The sequence below is a fragment of the Cryptotermes secundus genome, unplaced genomic scaffold (assembly GCF_002891405.2).
Source record: "Cryptotermes secundus unplaced genomic scaffold, Csec_1.0 scaffold548, whole genome shotgun sequence".
Classification (NCBI taxonomy): Eukaryota; Metazoa; Arthropoda; class Insecta; order Blattodea; family Kalotermitidae; genus Cryptotermes; species Cryptotermes secundus.
The window spans coordinates 1,503,162-1,523,852 of record NW_019732380.1 but is presented as its reverse complement, the minus strand read 5'-3'; the positions used below and the strand labels follow the sequence as shown (position 1 = coordinate 1,523,852).

The 20,691-nt window shown below is 36.4% G+C and overlaps 2 protein-coding genes across 2 annotated transcripts; one reads left to right on the top strand and one right to left on the bottom strand.

Moving 5' to 3' along the window:
* Window positions 1–532: 532 nt before the first annotated feature.
* On the bottom strand, window positions 533–7,801 carry LOC111867622 (15-hydroxyprostaglandin dehydrogenase [NAD(+)]). The gene is made up of 6 exons (XM_023857622.2): window positions 7,604–7,801; window positions 7,152–7,275; window positions 6,949–7,055; window positions 4,668–4,841; window positions 1,514–1,668; window positions 533–817 (listed from the first exon to the last, which is right to left on the bottom strand). Exons 1-6 carry the CDS (start codon window positions 7,694–7,696, stop codon window positions 703–705), a joined length of 768 nt encoding a protein of 255 aa, XP_023713390.1. The 5' UTR covers window positions 7,697–7,801; the 3' UTR covers window positions 533–702.
* A 76-nt stretch (window positions 7,802–7,877) lies between these two features.
* On the top strand, window positions 7,878–10,001 carry LOC111867636 (sperm flagellar protein 1). Its single transcript, XM_023857649.2, has one exon. The coding sequence runs from the start codon at window positions 8,694–8,696 to the stop codon at window positions 9,300–9,302; it is 609 nt and encodes a 202-aa protein (XP_023713417.1). The 5' UTR covers window positions 7,878–8,693; the 3' UTR covers window positions 9,303–10,001.
* The last annotated feature ends 10,690 nt before the right edge of the window (window positions 10,002–20,691 follow it).

The window sequence follows — 20,691 nt, the reverse complement described above, 5'->3', positions numbered from 1 at the left end:
GATTCCTGGTACTCATTTCTGTTAGAGGCTGAGTTGACCTCAGGGTCATAGTGCAGCTGGGAGGATTACATAAATTGAAAAAAATCCATCTCATCAGGACTACACTACCATGTGCCCCAAAATAAGAATTAAAATGACATAAATTAAGAAGTGGTGTATGTTCTTCAACTGTCTTAAACTGAGTTCTGTACTTCCTCTCTCAAGAACCACACAACAATGCCACATAACAAGAACCACACAGTAATGACACTTAACACTGCTGTACTGACACCATAACAAAAGATAGCGTGAGGCAGCAATATACAACACTGTGCAACACACCAGTTATCAATGGTCTTTACTATAAAATTAGTTTTAACTTATTTTAAAATGTTGGAATTAAATCTTTTATTTGTATACATAAACTGTATATAGTTTCCTTTAATATTGATATACCCCCTGAAGATGGCCATGTATAACTGAAAAAAGTCAGGCTTTTAACTGTATTTAATCACTATAAGAAAATAAATTAGATATGCTTAGATGGTAATTACACATCCAAGTTTAAGGGAAATAAAGTAAATCAAATGTGCAAATCATACAGTTCTGGAGCAACACAAAATTTTACCATGATGATAAAAGTTCAATGCAGCAGATGAAAACAGTGGACTTGAATAGCATACATGTAACAGTCCACATGTGCTGAAAGATGAACAACACGTTCTACTGGCTTGGAAAGCTGATTTCCCGAGGAGGCTGGCTGTTCTCAACCAACCACACTGATCCACTTGAAGCCTTCTGCAGAACATGTATCAGAGCTCTGGCCACATGTTCAAGTCTGGAGAAGGCAAACAACCACAGGTTTTGATGGAAAATCCACAGTTCAGGGTAACATCACAATTGCCAAAAGCATAGAAGGAAGAACTGTTGAATCCCAAATATAATCAACTGTATGCATACTTGATACATACTAACATATTAATATACTATAAGAATTTATTTTAACAAACCTTCATACTTACTCTTATAAGGATGATCTTTAACTGTTCAAATTTCAAGACATTTTAAACTTTTCAGAGAGTTCAAGTTTAAACCTGAAGTAAAATGCAAAATAAAGGTATCCCTTTAACAGGCCATGGAGGCCCATAATGTTGTGAGATGCTGAGGCTCCCACATTTTTATAGAAAATCGGCTCACAGATGACGGTAAGGTTGTCAGCCTTATGCGCTGTCCCCCCTTTACCCCCAGGAAGATTCCTGGTATTCATTTTTGTTAGAGGCCAAGTTGACCCCAGGGCCATAGTGTGGCTGGAAGGATTAGGTAAATTGAAAAAATCCACTTCATTGGGATTCGATCCCATGACCTTCCAGCTTGTAGCAACCATCTACGCTGTGTGCCAGTAAAATGCAAATCTTTACTTCTGCACATGAAAGCCCATCACTTGTACTATGGCATCATTACACAGACAAAAAATAAAATTAACAGCCAAATTTAAAACAAACAGTAATATTTAGCAGCAAATTTCAATAGTTACTTTTGTGGAGTACTGTTAGCTGTGTCACGTTGCCAAGCCTTCTCATATTCTGAGGACAGAAGCTGCTTCTTGACATCCTGAATGAAGCCTGTTTCTGTTGCAGCAGGACAGAGCGCTATCACACGCACTCCTGTCATATTCACATGATATGAGTCCTGTAATAATGACACATCAACCAAAACCATGTCTTTTAAACAAGCTCCTGTTATGGTTAAAATTATATATTTAATAATAAAATGTAAGGTAAAGTTGCCATGAACATGTGTGGGGAAGTGGGGGATATAGCTCCACCACACTCGATCTCGGCATTAGATGCAGGTCAGTGGTCAGCTTCACACCCAGCTGCTTTACTGACTGAAGGATAAAGAGATCCAAGTACAGTGGACAGGGTTATAAGTGGGCCCCAGAACCAGCTTGGATGCTGTGTAGTAGAAAAAATCTCTAGCACTGCCAAGAATCAAATTCTGGCTGTCCAGCTTGTGGTCCATCACTACACCAATGGAGCTATCATGGATCCTACTAATTTAATAATACATAATATTAATTCTCACACAAACATAACTGAATAATGCAAATATTCCTTCTTCTTGCATATTTCTTTGTTTCCTGAAGGGCTCTGACATGCTGTCTAGTTATCATATCTATGGCTCTGTGAAGTATGCTAGTTATATGGTGACATCATGCAAGTCTAAACCACTGATGATACTATTCATTTTGAAACATAAAAATTCTCAATGCAGTTCAGTTCTTAAATTAGCTGTGCCAATTATGATACAACAAACCCTCACTAATGTGGATTAACTGGAAGGAGGTCATCAGAATTAAGCAATAATATGGATTAATGAAGCAAAAGCTAGCCCTAAAAAAAAACTTACCAAACTAATAAATGGAAAATTTAATAATATAGGTAGTCCTAATGGAAATAAAAGAAATATATCACTGTAGGGCCTTTATTTAAAAAGGATAAAAAGTCAAGAAGCTGAAATCCAGGGTGTCCTTCATCCAGCTCAAGCCAATCTTGAATATTATCTTGCATGGTTTCAGCCTCTCCAGCTGCCCTCGATGCAGTTGGAAAATCCTCTTGCTCCTAAATCTTATGTGTCTTTTAAAGTATATACTCAACTGTAAACAGAATTTTTCATTTTTTCGTATTTCAATCTGGATTATCTGACATCCGGATTAACTGTAATCAGATTACCAATGGTTTACTGTACATGATTTCTAAATAAATAAATTACAAAATGTAAATTTATAAGTACAGGTCCAAATGAATAAATTCATTATACGTAGGTCATTTCAGAAATAATGCACACAATTTTTTGTTTATGTCCATGTTTATTTTTTTAAATATCTCTTTACAGTCCTTCAATATAGTCCCCCTGCTTCTCAATGACCGAGTCCCAACGTGTGGGAAGCTTTACTATTCCATCCAGGACACCAACTTTGTTTATCTGTCGGAGGCTCTGGTACTGCAGCAGCAAGCTCTTCCAGAGAGGGAAAACGACGGCCTCACATAGGTTGTTTCAACTTTGGGAATAAGTCAAAGTCTGGTTTACTCATGTCCAGGCTGTAGGGAACATGAGGCAACACCTCCCAAGCGTATTGGTGCAGCTTTTCTGTTACTACATTCCCAATGTGCGGGCAAGCGTTGTCATGGAGAATGATCGGCCCAGCCTCGAGCAACTGAGGTTGGTTTTTGTGCATTTTTCTGTGCAGATTTTGCATAAAGTCACGATAATAAACTTCTGTGACACTTTTCCCGCATGGAACTTTGTCTGTCATGATGATTCCTTGGTGGTCATAAGCAAAGATCATCATTTGTTTGACCTTTGATTGCGATCGTCGAAATTTTTTTTGGTCGTGGGGAAGATAGATCTCTCCTCTTGCTGGACTGTGATTTCAGTTCCGGCGTTTTCAGCTGTGGATTTCTGTTGGGTTTTTTCCACATAAAGTTTCAATTTTAATGTACGACCTTTGATCTTCAACAGTCACAATACCCAAGAACCATGCAGGCTCCATTTCTAACTCATGTTATTTAAGAACAGAGTAGATTATAAATGAAACAAAATAATGTGCTTTTTTCTCAAGCCCTGAACTGTAACTGATGTGAGGCTCACTGTGGATATTACCATAAGTATGTACATGTCATATACTTTGATGGTATGCAATAGGCACTAAAATAATATAATATTAACACAACTTGCTAACAGACAAACTAATAACTGCATGGAGCTGAGTCATTCTTGAAAAGCTGCCAGTAGTTCAGCTACTCAAGAATTTCCCAACAATTTATAGAGCCCATAAGTTCACAAGAGTCCTCTATTGGTGGTCTATCCTGGGCGAGATTGAGACAGTCCATACCACCTCACCCTATTTCTCTAAGATCCATTCTAATATTATACTCCGCCTATGTCTAGGTCTACCTAGTGATCTCTTTCCTTCTGGCTTTCTCACCAAAATTGTATACATTTAACATTAATGTACACCTAATATATCTTAATTCACAGTGGTAACTTCATCAAAAAGAAACAAAGCACACAATAATTTTATATTTAATTTATTTTCCAACTTTTTTTAAATGAAGTTGGATTTGTGTTAGATCAAGTATTGCATAACCTGGGGAGAATTTGTACTGCAGACATTTTCAGGCATATTTTCAATATTGTTTTATTTTCACACTATGAAGCCACAGGCAATTATATAGCCTCAGTGTTGACAGTGTCATTAAATAATCATCCTAAAAAAATTACCTACAAAACAAGCCACACAAATGTTTATGGTGTATCTCTGGACTTGCAGCAAACAAAACACTGGCAGGAATGGAGACACTCATGCAGATAGGAAATGCAGTTAGTGCATGAGTAAAAGGATCATCTGGAAGATATTAAAAATAGTGTCCTCTAACATTCTATGAGATTTCACAAAGTTATAATAAAAATTCTGCAACAAAAGCTGAAATTCATTTTATTTAAAAAGAAATTTATATTCTGGACTCGAACACATACAGAGCTATACCATTTAACTTTCTTAAGTCCACCATGGGAAGTGACATGAGAACCAGTACTTAATTATGCTGAACTACAACAGGTTAACAAATTTCAACATGATGTTAAAATTAAGATAACATAAGAGAGGGGACACACAAAATACTTACTCCATAGGCCCGTGAGAACCCAACAATTGCATGCTGTGTGGCAGTATAGATTGGAATGCTGACATATGGACGCAAGCTCACATTAGAACCTGTATTTATGACAGTCCCTCCACGACCACCTCTGTCCTTTCCCATAAACCTCAATGCAAGAAGCGTGCCACGAATCACACCATTCTGTAAGTGGTACATTAAGACACTCATAATGTCCCAAAGGAACCAACAAAATCTCCCACTACCACAAAATTAAAGTTCTCAATTAAATGTTGGATTTCAGGTTCTTACACATATAACCATCTTCTGAGATGTACGAGTAAGACCACGCAATCCAGTGAAATGTCACTGACATGCTTTTCCCAATTAAAAATCAAGACACTGTTAGTAACATCCTGATATCCATGCTGCAAACACTAGAAACTGCAATATTTATTTATATTTATATTTACTAAAAAAAAAAACAAGGACAGTACTAAAATACTAATTCTTGTGAAATACGGTTTAATACTGTGCTAGCCTCCTGTGTGTTTCTCAATGCCATGTCATAATAAATGAAAATGTACACTTAACAGGCAGCTTCTGCAGGACAAGTTATGACATGCTCACATCTACCTCCTTCAAATTATTCATAAGATAAGAAACCTTAATGAATGTAATAAAGGAAAGTGATTCTGGAGGTACCTTATTTAAGATAAACAAAATAATTAAGACTACACAACAGTCCCTTCCTTTATAATAAAAGAGTTAGGTAAAGTTATCCCTGTAACAAGCTGTGGAGACCCATAGGGTTGCGAGATGTTGAGGCTCCCACATTTTCTAGACAATCGGCTCGCAGATGGAGGTGAGGTTGTCAGCCTTGTGCACTGGCCACCCTTTACCAACCAAGAAGATTCCTGGTACTCATTTCTGTTAGAGGCTGAGTCGACCCCAGGGCCATAGTGCAGCTGGAAGGATTACATGAATTGAAAAGAATCCAGTGGCCTCATCAGGACTTCAACACGTGACCTTTGGGCTTGTAGCATAGTGCCTCAACCAATTACGCTACCACATGCTCCCCCTCCCTTTTATAATAGACAAATATTAAATTCATATGCAACTTAATCAATGTTGATATGTATTCAACTCAGAATATTATAATGTATGAATAATAAGGCTTTACTGATCACTATTATTACCTACACTAAGAATAACTAAATATGGGGTGGTATCAGAAAATTCTCCGACTCTTATTATTGTAACTACCTCAGTGAAAGAAGATGTGAGGGAAGGCCAAGGTCACACTTCCGCAAGCCTATTGCATCGGTCTGCCACATGACACCATGCTGTGAACACGTATTGTGTTTACACGAGTACTTTTCTAACTTCGTGTTTTGTTTTGTCTGCGATGAATGGCAAAACTGAGCAATGTGTCCGCATCAAGTTTTGCATGAAGCTTGGTAAATCTGCTACCAAAACCCCTGAAATGCTTAGTGAGAACACTCTTTAAGCTGGACAGCAGTTTTTGAATGGCATTCACATTTCAAGGCCGGTCGAGTGACAGTCGCAGATGATAAACATTCAGGGTGACCAAGCAGCAGCAAAACAACAGTAAATTTTGAAAACATTTGATAACTCATCAACAAAGACCATCACCAAACAATCCATGAGCTCGCAGACACCACTGGGACTAGTTATGGAGTTTGCCAGATCTTAACAGAAAATCTGAACATGCGCCACATTGCTCCATTACGACAATTCACCCACCCACACATCCCTAAAAACCACAGAGTATGTGATTGACAACAATTTGCTTATCGTTCCCCATCCTCCCTGCTCGCTGAACTTAGCCCCCTGTGATTTCACTTTGTTTTCCAAATTAAAAATGAAATTGAGGGGATGACGTTTTGAATCAGTGTCTGACATCCAAAGGGAACATCAGTACAACAAAGTGTAAACTCATGCTGACCTATAAATTAAAGTGGAATGATACATTGTTTAATTATTATCGGGGGTATGGGACGTAATTATACAATAATAAGACGTTCAATGATTTAATGGGGCAACACTGAAATTGTAATGTGTACAAGCACTTGGTTTGTCAAATCTGCTACCAGATGGCCTCATATGAGATGCAGAGCACATGCCTGTCACCAGAGCAGATCAGCAATTTTTGTGAATGTAAATTACACTACAAGTAACACTTCAAAGAATTAAGTCTAATACAAACAACATTAAAACATGCAAAAGATAACAAAACCTAATAGCATATGTGAATTAACTTATGTATATATATTATGATTCTACTTACCAAGTTTATGTCTACTTCAAGTTCCCAGAAGCGGTCATTCATGATGCCAGCATTACTGATGACAATATCAAGACTACCAAATACTGACACTGTTGTTTGGAATGATTCTGAAAACAAGTCCATAAAAATTAATTACACACATAACCTTTCAACATTTTTTTAATCCTTCTTTCAAAAGCCTTATTGGTTATATGAGGACATACCTTCATATTGTGGATAATCTGTGACATCACACTGGCAAAAGATTACCTTGTCTTTGCCATATTTAGCTGACAACTGCTGAACTAACTTCTCTCCAACCTCAGTATTAATATCACAAACTGAAACCTGCAATACAGAGCTGTGGTCAAATACCAAAATCTACTCCAATTTAATGTGGAAAATATTAAAAATGAAATAGACATCAGTAGTATGGACTTTTAATCTGTAAATCGCATGATCAGCATGCGACTGTACATCCATTTACTTGATTTATGCTAAATCTGACATTATGATAATTAGCATTTATAAACGTAGGTGTAAGATATATGTTAGTGTTTAATTACTAAACGGTATTATGAATAAATATAAAAAGTTTCAATATATTCAATTAAACTCCATACGTTACATCTCATTCGCTCTAAAGGTAATATAAGGGGTGGTTAAGCACCCTTACCTTGGCTCCGTGTTTCAGAAGTTCTTCACAATAAGCTCGACCAATACCTGCTGCACCGCCTGTCACAAGTGCAATCTTTCCCTTTAAATCCATTACTGATACTATTTATTCACTTGCGGACAAAATGTATATTCATATCTTACTTATATGCTTCATACTCCTTTCACCCCGTTCCACCCTTCCTACCTTCCTGCCGCTTCCTACTGCTTCCTACACCACAAAAAAAAAACTGCTACTGCTGCTACCTATGGTGAATGTGTAGGGGTTGACTCACTTGTCTGCACTTGTTTTTCTACAGCACAATGTGAACATGGATAAAATTTATTTTTACCCCCTTGTCTTTCACAGGATTTCTTGGTAGATTTCGTGGGCGAATGAAAATTTTCCATCGTAATTACAAATATCTACAGTAATAAGTTCGTAAGAACATAGTAATGAATGTCACAGCCTTCTTGATTTGCCCTTTCAAATAATATTCCGCTACAAATGATTAATAGCATTAATGGTGCCATTTTATGCGTTCGGTGTTGCAGCTTTTTGCTACTATGGAGATATTGTTTCAGGCTATTCTATCAACGATACCGACGAATTCAACATTTAACACACGCGAAAGGGCGGGGCTGAAGATAGCTTGAGACGGACACCTACCGAATGATTCATGTTATGGAACATTTACTCAGAATGTACTTATTAACAATGTACTACCCAAATAGATTCTTTCGGATTATTAGTAGGAGAATGGCAGTAAATGATTACACGAATGAACCCGTTTGTATGAAATGAATTCTTAAGGAGGAAGCAATATGACATGACGCTTAAAAGCCGGAATATGGAAGGTGCGAGATATTGCTAGGCAACGGGCGGCAAACAGATATCCACCACAACGATTATGTGATGCAACAATAGAGAAACTGTTGGAAGCGATGTTTTCTGTGCCGTCCGCGCCGACGTAATACAACGTTTGGTAGTGCGAGAAATTGCATAGAACAGCGAAAGTGCTATAACTGTAGTTAACGAGTAATAAGCATTCAGTAAAGTCAGTATTCGGTGCAAACATTGTGTCTAATCACTAACACAAGACATTACAGAAATGGATAAAGAAGAAAGAGAAAGCTCTATTAAGTGGCTTAATTCCATACCATTATCAAGGCATACTAGAAACCTTGCAAGGGATTTTTCTGATGGAGTTTTGATGGCAGAACTTCTTAAGTATTATTACCCAAAATATGTTGACCTGCACAACTATTCACCAGCTTTTAAACGGGCATCTAAAGTTGACAATTGGTCTACTCTGAACAGGAAAGTTTTTAGAAAGCTCAAGTTTCATATCACAGACACCACGATTGCAGAAATAGTGTCATGTACAGAAGAACCCATACTGAATCTTCTTACACAAATCCGCCTCATGGTTGGCAATGAAGATAGAGGCCATTTGAATGACTGTAGTGACTCTAGACAGAAGACATCACCTCCTTCAAGGACGTTCTGCACTGAGAAAAAGAAAATGGAGAAAATGGATTATTTGGCACTACTGAAAAAGAAGAATCAAGAGCTCTCTGAGAAAGAAGAAATCATCAAAGCTCTCACTCAGACGGTCTTGAATTTGGAAATTGAACTCCAACTGAAAAATGAGAATATCAAGGATATAAGTTCAAAACTGAGCATGATGAACACACATTTATATTTCTCATTACTCTGAGCGATACAACAATGTGTCAATCAATATTTTTCATGCTCACAATTATACCTGAATTTTAAAAGAGTTTGATATGTGTAGGATTTGAGGTTCTTGCAGCTGTGGTTATGATGAGGATGTGGTGGATTCAATGAAGACACTGGAGGTGGAAGACGAACACTCTACCCCTTCCCAGAATGAGGTGGATTCAATGAAGATAATTACATTATATTACATTGCATACCCTGGATCCACAGTTACTCAAAATGACCACAGAATGTGGAATATGTCACATAAATACAAAAACATATGTGCAGTACAACTGACGTTTTCGCACCAGAAAACCCAAGAAAACAGTGGTAACACATGAGGCTATTGAAAAATACATCCACACATACACATCAGTACTGTCAATAGATGACATTTACACAGCCTTTAAATGGATGAATCACTTTTTAGACAATAAGTAATCATCAACAAAGTAGAATGAGTGTGTGTTTAGGTTTCATGTTAGTGCTAATTTAAATCGTGCTTCTTTATTCAGAAGACTTTTGAAATCAGATGGCAGATTATTAAAAGTTTTGATCCCAGCATAATATGCACTTTTCTGAAAGCATTAGAGGTTAGCAGTTTGTTTATGGAGATAGTGCTTGTGTCTTGCATTAACACTGTGTCCATTTGCATTGGTCTGAAAATGTTCTTCGTTATTTGTAATGAAGTTTATTGATGAATATATATATATTCACAATGCAAAGTTAAGATCTGTAGTCTTTTAAATAGATCTCTACAGGAATTATGTGATTTGACACCCATCATGAGCCCAACAATTTTCTTTTGCAATATAATTGTAATTGTAATTTATTTCAAGTTCCAGATGATCTAATAAAACTGGTTACAAACCATAGGATGTAGAACATGTCAAATATTAATTAAAATATGTCAAGATAAGCAGAAGAACATAGAAGTACAATACAATCATAAGTACAGTTCAGGTATAAGTTGAGCTCAAGTAAATAATTAGAATGTGTCAAAATTATAATGCAATAAAATAAATGATATTAAAGACAATATGTATTATTGTAAATATAATAGAACTATGATTTATTTAAACCATCTTGCAGTGCATACACTCACCNTATGAGAACAAGGCATGCAGTGAACTAGTTTGGCGTGGATAAGTAAGCACCTGAAGATGGCATTATTATGCCGAAACATGTAGTGCGAGGGAGAGAAGGAGATAGGTGAGTGTATGCACTGCAAGACGGTTTAAATAAATCATGGACTTAAATCAGTGCAACAGGACGCTAAAATATAACATTAATAATAGAACTATTATACAGATAGACTCGCATAATTCAATATAGCGTAACTAACATACTATTCATATAAAACCATTAGTTTACAACATCATTCATTAACACTGTAGTACTCCTCCAAGTCATAAAAACAATGGGTAATCAAGTATCTTCTTAAAGAAATCTTAAATTGCTTGTGTATCCCAACAATCCCCTGTGGGAATTTCCCACATATCATGCTATTTCTATAACGCTCACTATTCAACTCACTTTTCACCATCATGCACGCTAACCAATCAAATTGCCTCCAATGTTCGCATTTATACAGCACTTGCTGCTAGCCCGCATCTGCATCATTACGCATGCTAGCCAATCCCCAGCAGCCAACGGTCCTTTTCAGGACCTACAAACTTTTCTGAAGAAGTGGGTTGTCATTGGAGTAACGACAAATCCCCACGCCCCTTTATTTCAAGAGGCAGATTATTCAATAACTTTATACCTGTAAAGTAAACACCTTTTTGGTACAGTGTTAAGGTGGAAGTTGGGAGATATAAAGTACTATTCTGCCTTGTCTGGAGATTATGTGCATCATGATTAGTAGTGAAAAGTTTTCTATTCTTTGATACAAAGAGCAAAACTGAATAAATATATTGTGACTTCAATGGTAAAATTCCAAGCTGCCTGAAAAGATTTCTACATGAATGCCTATTACAATATCCTGTCATTAAACGAACTGCTTTTTTTTTGTATCATAAAGAGTTTCTTTGTATTGGTTGCCTGCCCCCAAAATACAATGCCATATGATAGTACAGGATGAAACAGAGAATGATATATCTTCACCAACGATGAGCCTGACATATAAGGTCTGACAGAACTTATCATAAAGCAAATTGTAGTTAGTTTGTTAATAACTGAATCAATATGTATATTCCAAGAGAGGACGTTATCAACTTCCAAACCAAGATGATGATAGTACATCTGGACTGACTAGCACCTTACCTGGGAGCCGCTCAAAAGGAGGGAGAAGTTCGAGAATAGCAGAGTGAGATCTAATCCACAAAGAACAAAGGCTCAACTCTGTTGAAATTGGAAGATGTGTCAGGTCCAGCTTGTAGCTGTTCTATCCATGAGGATTACCATAGATGTTACAGGTAGGGCCCCACTGAGTAGGATGAATGGTGGTATGCCTCTAGGCTATTTGCGATAAGCAGCCTTAAAAAGGGAACAATGTGACATGCCTGAAAGCTGGAATAGGAGAAGGTAAACAATTTTGCAAAAACAAACCTGTGTTGCAACAATAGAGGAATTGCTGGAAGCTGTTTTCTACATTTCCTATGCGGGGGCAATATAAGAATGGCCAGCAATAATTTACAAGACTGAATGGCTGAATGACTGTTGGTCATAATATGACTTTGACTTTAGCAACTGGTTGGTGAGACAATCTTGAATCGGAGGCCTGAGTCGATAGCTAGCCAGACATGGCCAGGAGGCTATGCATTTTAGTTGACATTTAGTTGTGAGATAGTCACTAGCTAGTAAGAACAAGTGTATGAAAGCAGAGGAATCTCCATCACTGGGAACCACTACCAAGCAATGTACATGTGAAAGCACAGCAGACTGGGAAGCCTTAATATGTGCTATATGATTTGTATATTGTGTGAATTAGTGAGTATTATAATCCTTTGTAGTTATGAGTTATAAGGGTTCAATAAATTCCATTATCAATCCAAACCCTGTGTCTAGTCATAACACATGACAGTATATTAGAATTTATGTGTTTACAGTTGAAATATGATGCAAAATAACATTAGAATATCTTGATTTGGCTCTGATCAACATAAGGACCTTATCATATGAGGTATTCTATTGGTCACTATCTTACTATCAGTGACCATAATAGTATTTTTCTCTTGGGCATAAAATTACTCCATAATCGAATAAAAACAACAAAATGTTAATTGTTCCATTTACTGCACAACAGTCGAAGACAATCCCACAACCACAATTCTGACATTGACAACTACAAGTAATATGCCACTGCATCAAAATAGTACTGTTACTGGGAGAGACTGAATTTTTTCAGGCCATTAAGTCCAGTCAACTGCAGTGGTAATTCAATTGAAACTATCCTCTTAGATTTCTTGATGTATATGTTTTTCTTTACATTAACTTGACATTAAACCCCAGGGTTACTATTTAATTCTGCAATATTTTATGAACTGTAAACCATTTTGCTGGGGTTTATTTTTGGAAGATAATCATACAAGAGTGTAGGAACTCTGGCTGTGCTTGGAACTGGAGCCTTAGGGATCCCCATCCACTTCCATGCAGCTTAAATTTAACTGTACTTAACTCCATTGAGTAGCACTGAGAAGCTAACAGACAGTCATAATATTCTTTGCCTTTCATGAAACCCAAAGGTTTATTACTCTGTTCACAAGGATGTGCTATATGTCCTGAGCCAAATAAATCTTGTCTGCATTCACCTACCTTAGTCCATTGTGATTCATCTTAATATTATCCTCTCATTCAAACCTTGCTGAGGTATTATGACCAAAATTCTGTAGGACATGTAACTTACACTTTGCTTATTACTGTGACCTACTGTGCGATGGAGGATATCCCCTCCCCCACCAGCGGTGATGTNTTTGAACAACAAACTGTGACAAATCTTAAATGGGGGTAATTTAAAACTGAGATTGTTGACTTGAGATCAATTGGAGCTGAATGAAGGAAAACTTAAGCTGAGAAACATTAAATAGGGGTGCTCTTATGCTCTGATATTCATAACTGTTGTATGAAATGAATAACAGTGTTTGTTTGACAAATACTTGAGCCATTTGTTTATTTCTTGAGAGTATTTATGTACAAAGAACAACCTCAAATTATGTTAAACATACTTCATTCCATTTGGCTTACATTTAATGGGGTTGACATTGATTACCTCCATTCTTGTTCCACTGTATGCACAAGAAAACAGTAACATTCCACGCCCCATATAAATAAAGGTTGAATTATGGTGTTGTCTCTGCAGCTTAATGGAAGTGTTGTTCACAGAAATGAAGCAGAGAAAGTTCATGCTGTCTGCTCAAGTTCATCTTTCACTCCGGAACTGCCTTTCTTTTCTGAGATGGAACATGTAAGATATGGCTAAGTACCAATGACGCTGTATAGAGCACATAAGATGAATCACAGTGAGTACAGACAGCTTTATCACATCTTAGAAAAGAATACATACATTGGCACAGTCAGTTTTCATTGGTTGAAGTAAGAACAACCTCCCATATGGACAGACTATATGTAATTTAAGTGAATATTTGTGATGTAACATTCATGGCTACAATATTTTTCACACATGTATTGTGTATGTTAACAGTATTTTCTTTCAAAATATTTATCCTCAAAACAAAATTTGAAGAGCATGCTCTTTTGGATTGTATTGCCACGTTGTTCAGAAGAGCCCAACCTTCATTTTCCAAACTACACGATGTTACAACCAAGAAAACCATATTTTACATTGTCTCATTGTCACCACTGTGACAATTGTCGACAGCGTTGCTCAGCAACACCTATAAACATAGCAACTAGGCAACAAGGAAGCGAGGCATTTTCCCGTTGTCTGGCTGAGGGTTTATAAGAGAACCATACTGCCTAAGGGTCACCTTCACCGTGACCCTGCAAGTCGTAGGAGGCGACAAAATGGAAAGTCTCAAATCTGAGACAGTAAAATATGGTCGCAGGTCCCAAGGGACTCGGACCTGAGAAAGACTGCGCTGGCAAGGGCCAGCAGCATGTACAAAAGACAGACTTTGACTAAGGAGTCAGTGAGAGTGTAGCAGTCGCCGAAGACAGTCGGAATATAGCAGCAGTCGCGGAAAGAAGAACCAAACACTTGGTTGGAAGATTTAATTCGATAATTTGTGATACTGCCGAGGGCAGCAATTGTGCGATTGTATAACTGTGATTGTAAGAGCGAATGTGCAATAAATTCGCTATATCCAATATGGCGTGAAGTTATTTGTCACGTTATACACCCAGCACGTGACATTATCTTGTTGTTGTTTTCAATGAATCTGACATTCCAAATCCCATGTCTGTTTTCCAGTTGCATAGGTTGTTCCAAAGACTATATCTGACTCTAAGTTCATTACATAAAATTTACTTACAGTGTGAACCCATATTTAAAGACTGTTTGGGAGCAATGGGTTTGAACAACAAACTGTGACAAATCTTAAATGGGGGTAATTTAAAACTGAGATTGTTGACTTGAGATCAATTGGAGCTGAATGAAGGAAAACTTAAGCTGAGAAACATTAAATAGGGGTGCTCTTATGCTCTGATATTCATAACTGTTGTATGAAATGAATAACAGTGTTTGTTTGACAAATACTTGAGCCATTTGTTTATTTCTTGAGAGTATTTATGTACAAAGAACAACCTCAAATTATGTTAAACATACTTCATTCCATTTGGCTTACATTTAATGGGGTTGACATTGATTACCTCCATTCTTGTTCCACTGTATGCACAAGAAAACAGTAACATTCCACGCCCCATATAAATAAAGGTTGAATTATGGTGTTGTCTCTGCAGCTTAATGGAAGTGTTGTTCACAGAAATGAAGCAGAGAAAGTTCATGCTGTCTGCTCAAGTTCATCTTTCACTCCGGAACTGCCTTTCTTTTCTGAGATGGAACATGTAAGATATGGCTAAGTACCAATGACGCTGTATAGAGCACATAAGATGAATCACAGTGAGTACAGACAGCTTTATCACATCTTAGAAAAGAATACATACATTGGCACAGTCAGTTTTCATTGGTTGAAGTAAGAACAACCTCCCATATGGACAGACTATATGTAATTTAAGTGAATATTTGTGATGTAACATTCATGGCTACAATATTTTTCACACATGTATTGTGTATGTTAACAGTATTTTCTTTCAAAATATTTATCCTCAAAACAAAATTTGAAGAGCATGCTCTTTTGGATTGTATTGCCACGTTGTTCAGAAGAGCCCAACCTTCATTTTCCAAACTACACGATGTTACAACCAAGAAAACCATATTTTACATTGTCTCATTGTCACCACTGCAAGAGCCTCAAATCCAACAATAAAAAAATTATATTATATTTTTTCTTCAGCATTTTTATGAATCACTTTAGAATTACTTCAGCTTTGAAACTGACTTTGAGTCCTGTGCTGGAAGGCCTCCATCACTTCCCAGCATTTCAAATGTACTTGGTTTAGTATTCACGTGCTCACCACAGTACTAAATACACCTGCAACCATTTTCAATAAATATGAAATAAGAATTAAAAAACTATAACGTTATTTAAACGCTATAAAATTAACAGTATTGTACTCTAATTTAAAATCTGTATATATCGTGGATATTGCAACTTAGGTAACTGTCTGTACTAACATTTCACTGGACCAGCTCAAGCAGTTAGTCGCTGGCTTCCCACCGCGGCAGCCTGGCTTCGATCCTGGGTCTGGTCAAGTGGGATTTATGGTGGACAAAGTGGCGCTGGGGCAGGTTTTCTCAGAGTACTTCAGTTTCCCCTACAAATCTTCATTCCACCAATTGCTCCATAATCACCCTCACTTATCATCTGGGGCTGGTACAATAAGCCAGAAGTGGCCACAGTACCAAGTGGACTCAATCCCACCCCACCAAGTAATAAAAAAAAAAAAGATTTCACTGCTGTTATAAGATGCTTTGAACACAATAAAGCAAAAGCAGGAATAGAAATGTAGGGTATTTAATTATAGAATATGAAAAGCAGCTACATTATAATGCCTGTTTGATTATAATACTGGTAAGGTAGCAGAATGCAATATGGCTTATTTATAGAAAGTCTTATTGCAAGAAAAAAATTGTGATGTAACATGTTGGAATAATTTCATACGCATTAAAAACAAAAACATTATTATAACAAATTAGGCCTACCTGAATAAGTGAGTTCAGACTTAGAACATTAAATTGTATATACACTGCACAATTCACATTTCCTTACTGGTGTGTTGAAGAATTTTTGAGGGACTTTACAGCACTTTTATCATCATGTAGTAGAGTTAAATCTTGATGAGTTAATGTGGTTTACATTGACAAAGACAAACAGAAAATTTGCAATATGTGAGTTTGAAAGCAATAAGAAAATCACCTATGACTTCTTAACCTTGGTCAGCTTCAAGTTCCAGCTATTCTGCCTCCAGGAAAAGAGCCTCTCATATGCCCTTGATAGAATGTGGGAGGAACCTCAGGGCTAGTATAGACATGGTGTTAAAGAGAAAAACCCCTTCATCTACAGTGAAGTCTAAAGTGAGTCAGTATAGTGATTGAACTACACTAATTAAGAGTATGTGTGATGTCTAGAATTATTCTGGATGAGTTACTTGTTTCAAAATCATGAACCAAAGCCTCATTTTCCTGTTTCCTGTCAATTTTCTTATAGCTGAACCACCATGATTCACTCTATAATTTGTACTACGTATTTACAACTTACAAGCAAGATTTCTTTTTGAGCAGCAGACTGATAGCAAATAGAGAAGAAATGTAGTCTTGAGGGTGTTTTCCTTTTGTGGGATATTTTACAATGATGTCAGTGTCTAGGCAATATAGTGTCAAATGGCAGAATGATTCGTGTATGATGAATTGGAAAGGATTTAGAAGGAACGAGATGTTGCCTAATGAAGGTATTATAAAAGCATATGCCTGAAGGAAGAGGAAAACCATGAGATACCTCAGTTGGGATAGCCAAGATCTGAACTGAGCAACTTCTGAATACAAGCCTAGAATGTTAACACTAGGCCAACCTGCGTGGAACAATGTTATATTTATATGGCATAACTGTCTTGTTTACGGATATATAAAAATAAAATTGAGCATAAAATCTTTGTATAATGGTAGATCACCTGAAAATTTGGGTAAAAATTCTTGCAATGGAGAACTGCAGTATTATTTCCAAAAAGTAAAAATTCTGTGTGATAGCAGTGGTAAAGGTTTAACTTTGAAACTGACAGTGAGGTCACTAACACAGCCTTTTAGTGGTATCCACTGTAATAAAAACAAAATTGTAGAAATAACAATTGACCAAGTTCATTTTATGAAATTATTAACATATAAGTAGGCCTGAAGAATAATCCTGAATTTTCATTATATTTGTCTATTGGAAAGAAAGTAAAATCATTGTAGAAAAACGTTTACGTATCAACGATATACAGAAGAAAAATTTGAGAATAAAATCAGCACAATTTTTATTTGAAACACCTGTGTGACAAAATACTTAAATTAGATTATAATTACTATCAACACCATATAATTTATGGATATGATATGGACCAAGTACCCTATGAAAGTCTGATGGGATAACCAACTATATTTGGAGGTAAGTAAAGTAAAGCCATCCCTGTAACAGGCCGTGAAGGCCCATAGGGTTGTGAGACGTTGAGAGTCCCACATTATCTGGACATTTAGACAAGATGGCGGTAAGGTTGTGAGCCTTACGCGCCGGCCGTGCTTTACTCGCCAGGAAAATTATTTAATTAATTCCTGGTACTCATTTCTGTTAAGAGGCTGAATCGACCCCAGGGCCATAGTGCGGCTGGAAGGATTAGGTCAATTGAAAAAATCCAATGACCTCATTGGGACTTGAACCCGCGACCTTCCGGCTTGTAGCATAGTGCCTTAACCAACTATGCTACCGCATAGTTTGGAGGTAAAAATCAGAAACTCTGTTTAAATCCAAAGCACAGGACTCTTGCTTAATGCATAAGAGAAGAATCTGATTATCACAAACAGAACATCAATAGAACACAAACAACAAACATGTACAGTTATTCCTGACATCATACACATTGCAATAATACGAGTATAGAAATCACAGTACAGTTAAGATCAAATGTGTTGTACCACAGAAAAATAGGCCGTATCAGTCATAGCAAGGTGTGCACCCCAGAAAAAAGTCTTATTACAATATTTATCATTATGTACATTAATATATTCAGTTATGGCAAAACTGGACCACATCAGTCTTTGCACAATAATTAATTACTTGATACACTTACAAAAAATGCTACCCCACTGTTGTGAGAGGAATTGGGCACTACATTACTTCTGGAATGTTCTGAATTAATTTCATATGTTGCACTTATATGTGTCATCCACTGATTAAGTTTGCAACATAATGTTTACTGTTGTTTTCGAGGTTTATGACAAATGACAGCTCATTAAATGTGGAAGTACAATTTTTACATCCTGCACATTATGCAGGAAAAGACAGCTCACATTGCACTTAGAGGTTAATAAGAGTCTGGGAAAGTTAGCAGTACCAATAATATGTAAAGACAAGAACATCGGAATTCAGTTCTACAATTTACATATCATAGATAATCGTTCAATATAACAGAATAAAGGGTTATTATGGTAATCAAAGAACTATAAATTTAAAATCAGATTTTTCATTATGTAATGTTCAGTATTATGTCTATATGTCTATATGTGTCCCATTAAAAATAAAGGAAGTAGTACATGATAATAAGGTATTTAGAGTGGCCTTAAACGCCTTTTTACATTCAAAATCCTTTTATACTTTGGATGAATATTTTGGTTGTATAAATGAGTAGTAATTTACTATGTTCATTCAATATTGCATGCATTGTTTGGATGAGCAGTTGTACATTCAAGGATATTGCACTGATACCTGCATTGTATATAGCAAGCTTATACCTTGACTGGTTTTATTTGGTATTTGAACATGTAAGATATAATCTCCAACTTGACTGGTATGCCATGTAACAGACATACCTCATTATAGTTGATGGATGTTGTGATCTTTTATGGTTTGAGATATATAAGCTACTAAGTTGAATGAATTTATTATGTAATGTGTTTTTATTACAATTTTAACTTATTTTATTTACAATTAAACATGGTATAGTGTTATGTATATTTTAGGTTGATGTATATTTTATGTTGACTAGTTCCATTGTTGGAGCATTTGTTGAAGATATTTGACTTGTTCTGTGTCCAGTGGTGTTGGCCTGTAATTGGATTTGCTTGAATGCAATAAATACTATACTATACTATACTAACAGACACAAATATATTCCATAAGCTAGGCATCACACTTAACAGTAAGAGGCTCCTGATAATTGTATTTTTATAATAAAAAATATATATATTTTAAGTAATTAATACTGTGTTTTTCTAATGTTCTTCAAATTGTTCCACAAATTACCAGACTTCACAGTCATAAGATGATCTTGACACTTATGTTAAAAGACAGATTGCTTAGAAATTTGCAGAACTGCAAACCTTGTTACTGTACTGGCTGTTTGGGACTGATGCTACAGCATTGTGTACAGATGATTACAGTAAAATTCTTTTGTTGGTTTCTAGCTGATAAAAAAATGTTGTGTATTGTGTTTGGGTGAAGTTGTTGTGAAGTTTCCATTAACTCATGTTCTACAACCAGTTACTTCCAAGATTTGTCACAAATGCAAATGTATAAATGAAGAAGTAAATTAACATTAAGTTGATACTACTAGTAAAATGAATAGAATCATTCACCATAAATTATGAATTTTAACTTTTGTAAATTTTAAAGTTGTCTCTACTGAAGAAAGTCATGTTCATATTTTCTGATAATTGTATTCATTCTGAAGCTGTAGAATCAGTCAGGCGCAATGATTGAAAAGGTGATTCTAAAATGAAGTAATAATGAATTTTACCACAATGCTCACATTGCTGTTTGCCCCCCCCCCCAATTTTTCAATGCAATGCGACACGACACCTGGAAGTTGGAATAGTGAAGCCAGAAGATGCTTCTCCTAGGCAACAGCTTGGTTAACACACTCCTAAGGCAACAAATTCATCTGCAACAACATAAGAACTACTGGACATGGTATTTTCTATGGGGTCCATGTCATATAAAATAATCAATATATAAGAAAAAGTTGTCCCTGTGCGTAATTAATTAAACACCATGCCATGTAGATGTATAGGAGAGTGGAGGTACAGATCCGTCATTCTTGACCTCAGTACTAAATGAAGGTGAGTGGTCAGCTTCACGCTTGGGTAGCTTTACACCCTGGGAAATTGACCCTGGTAC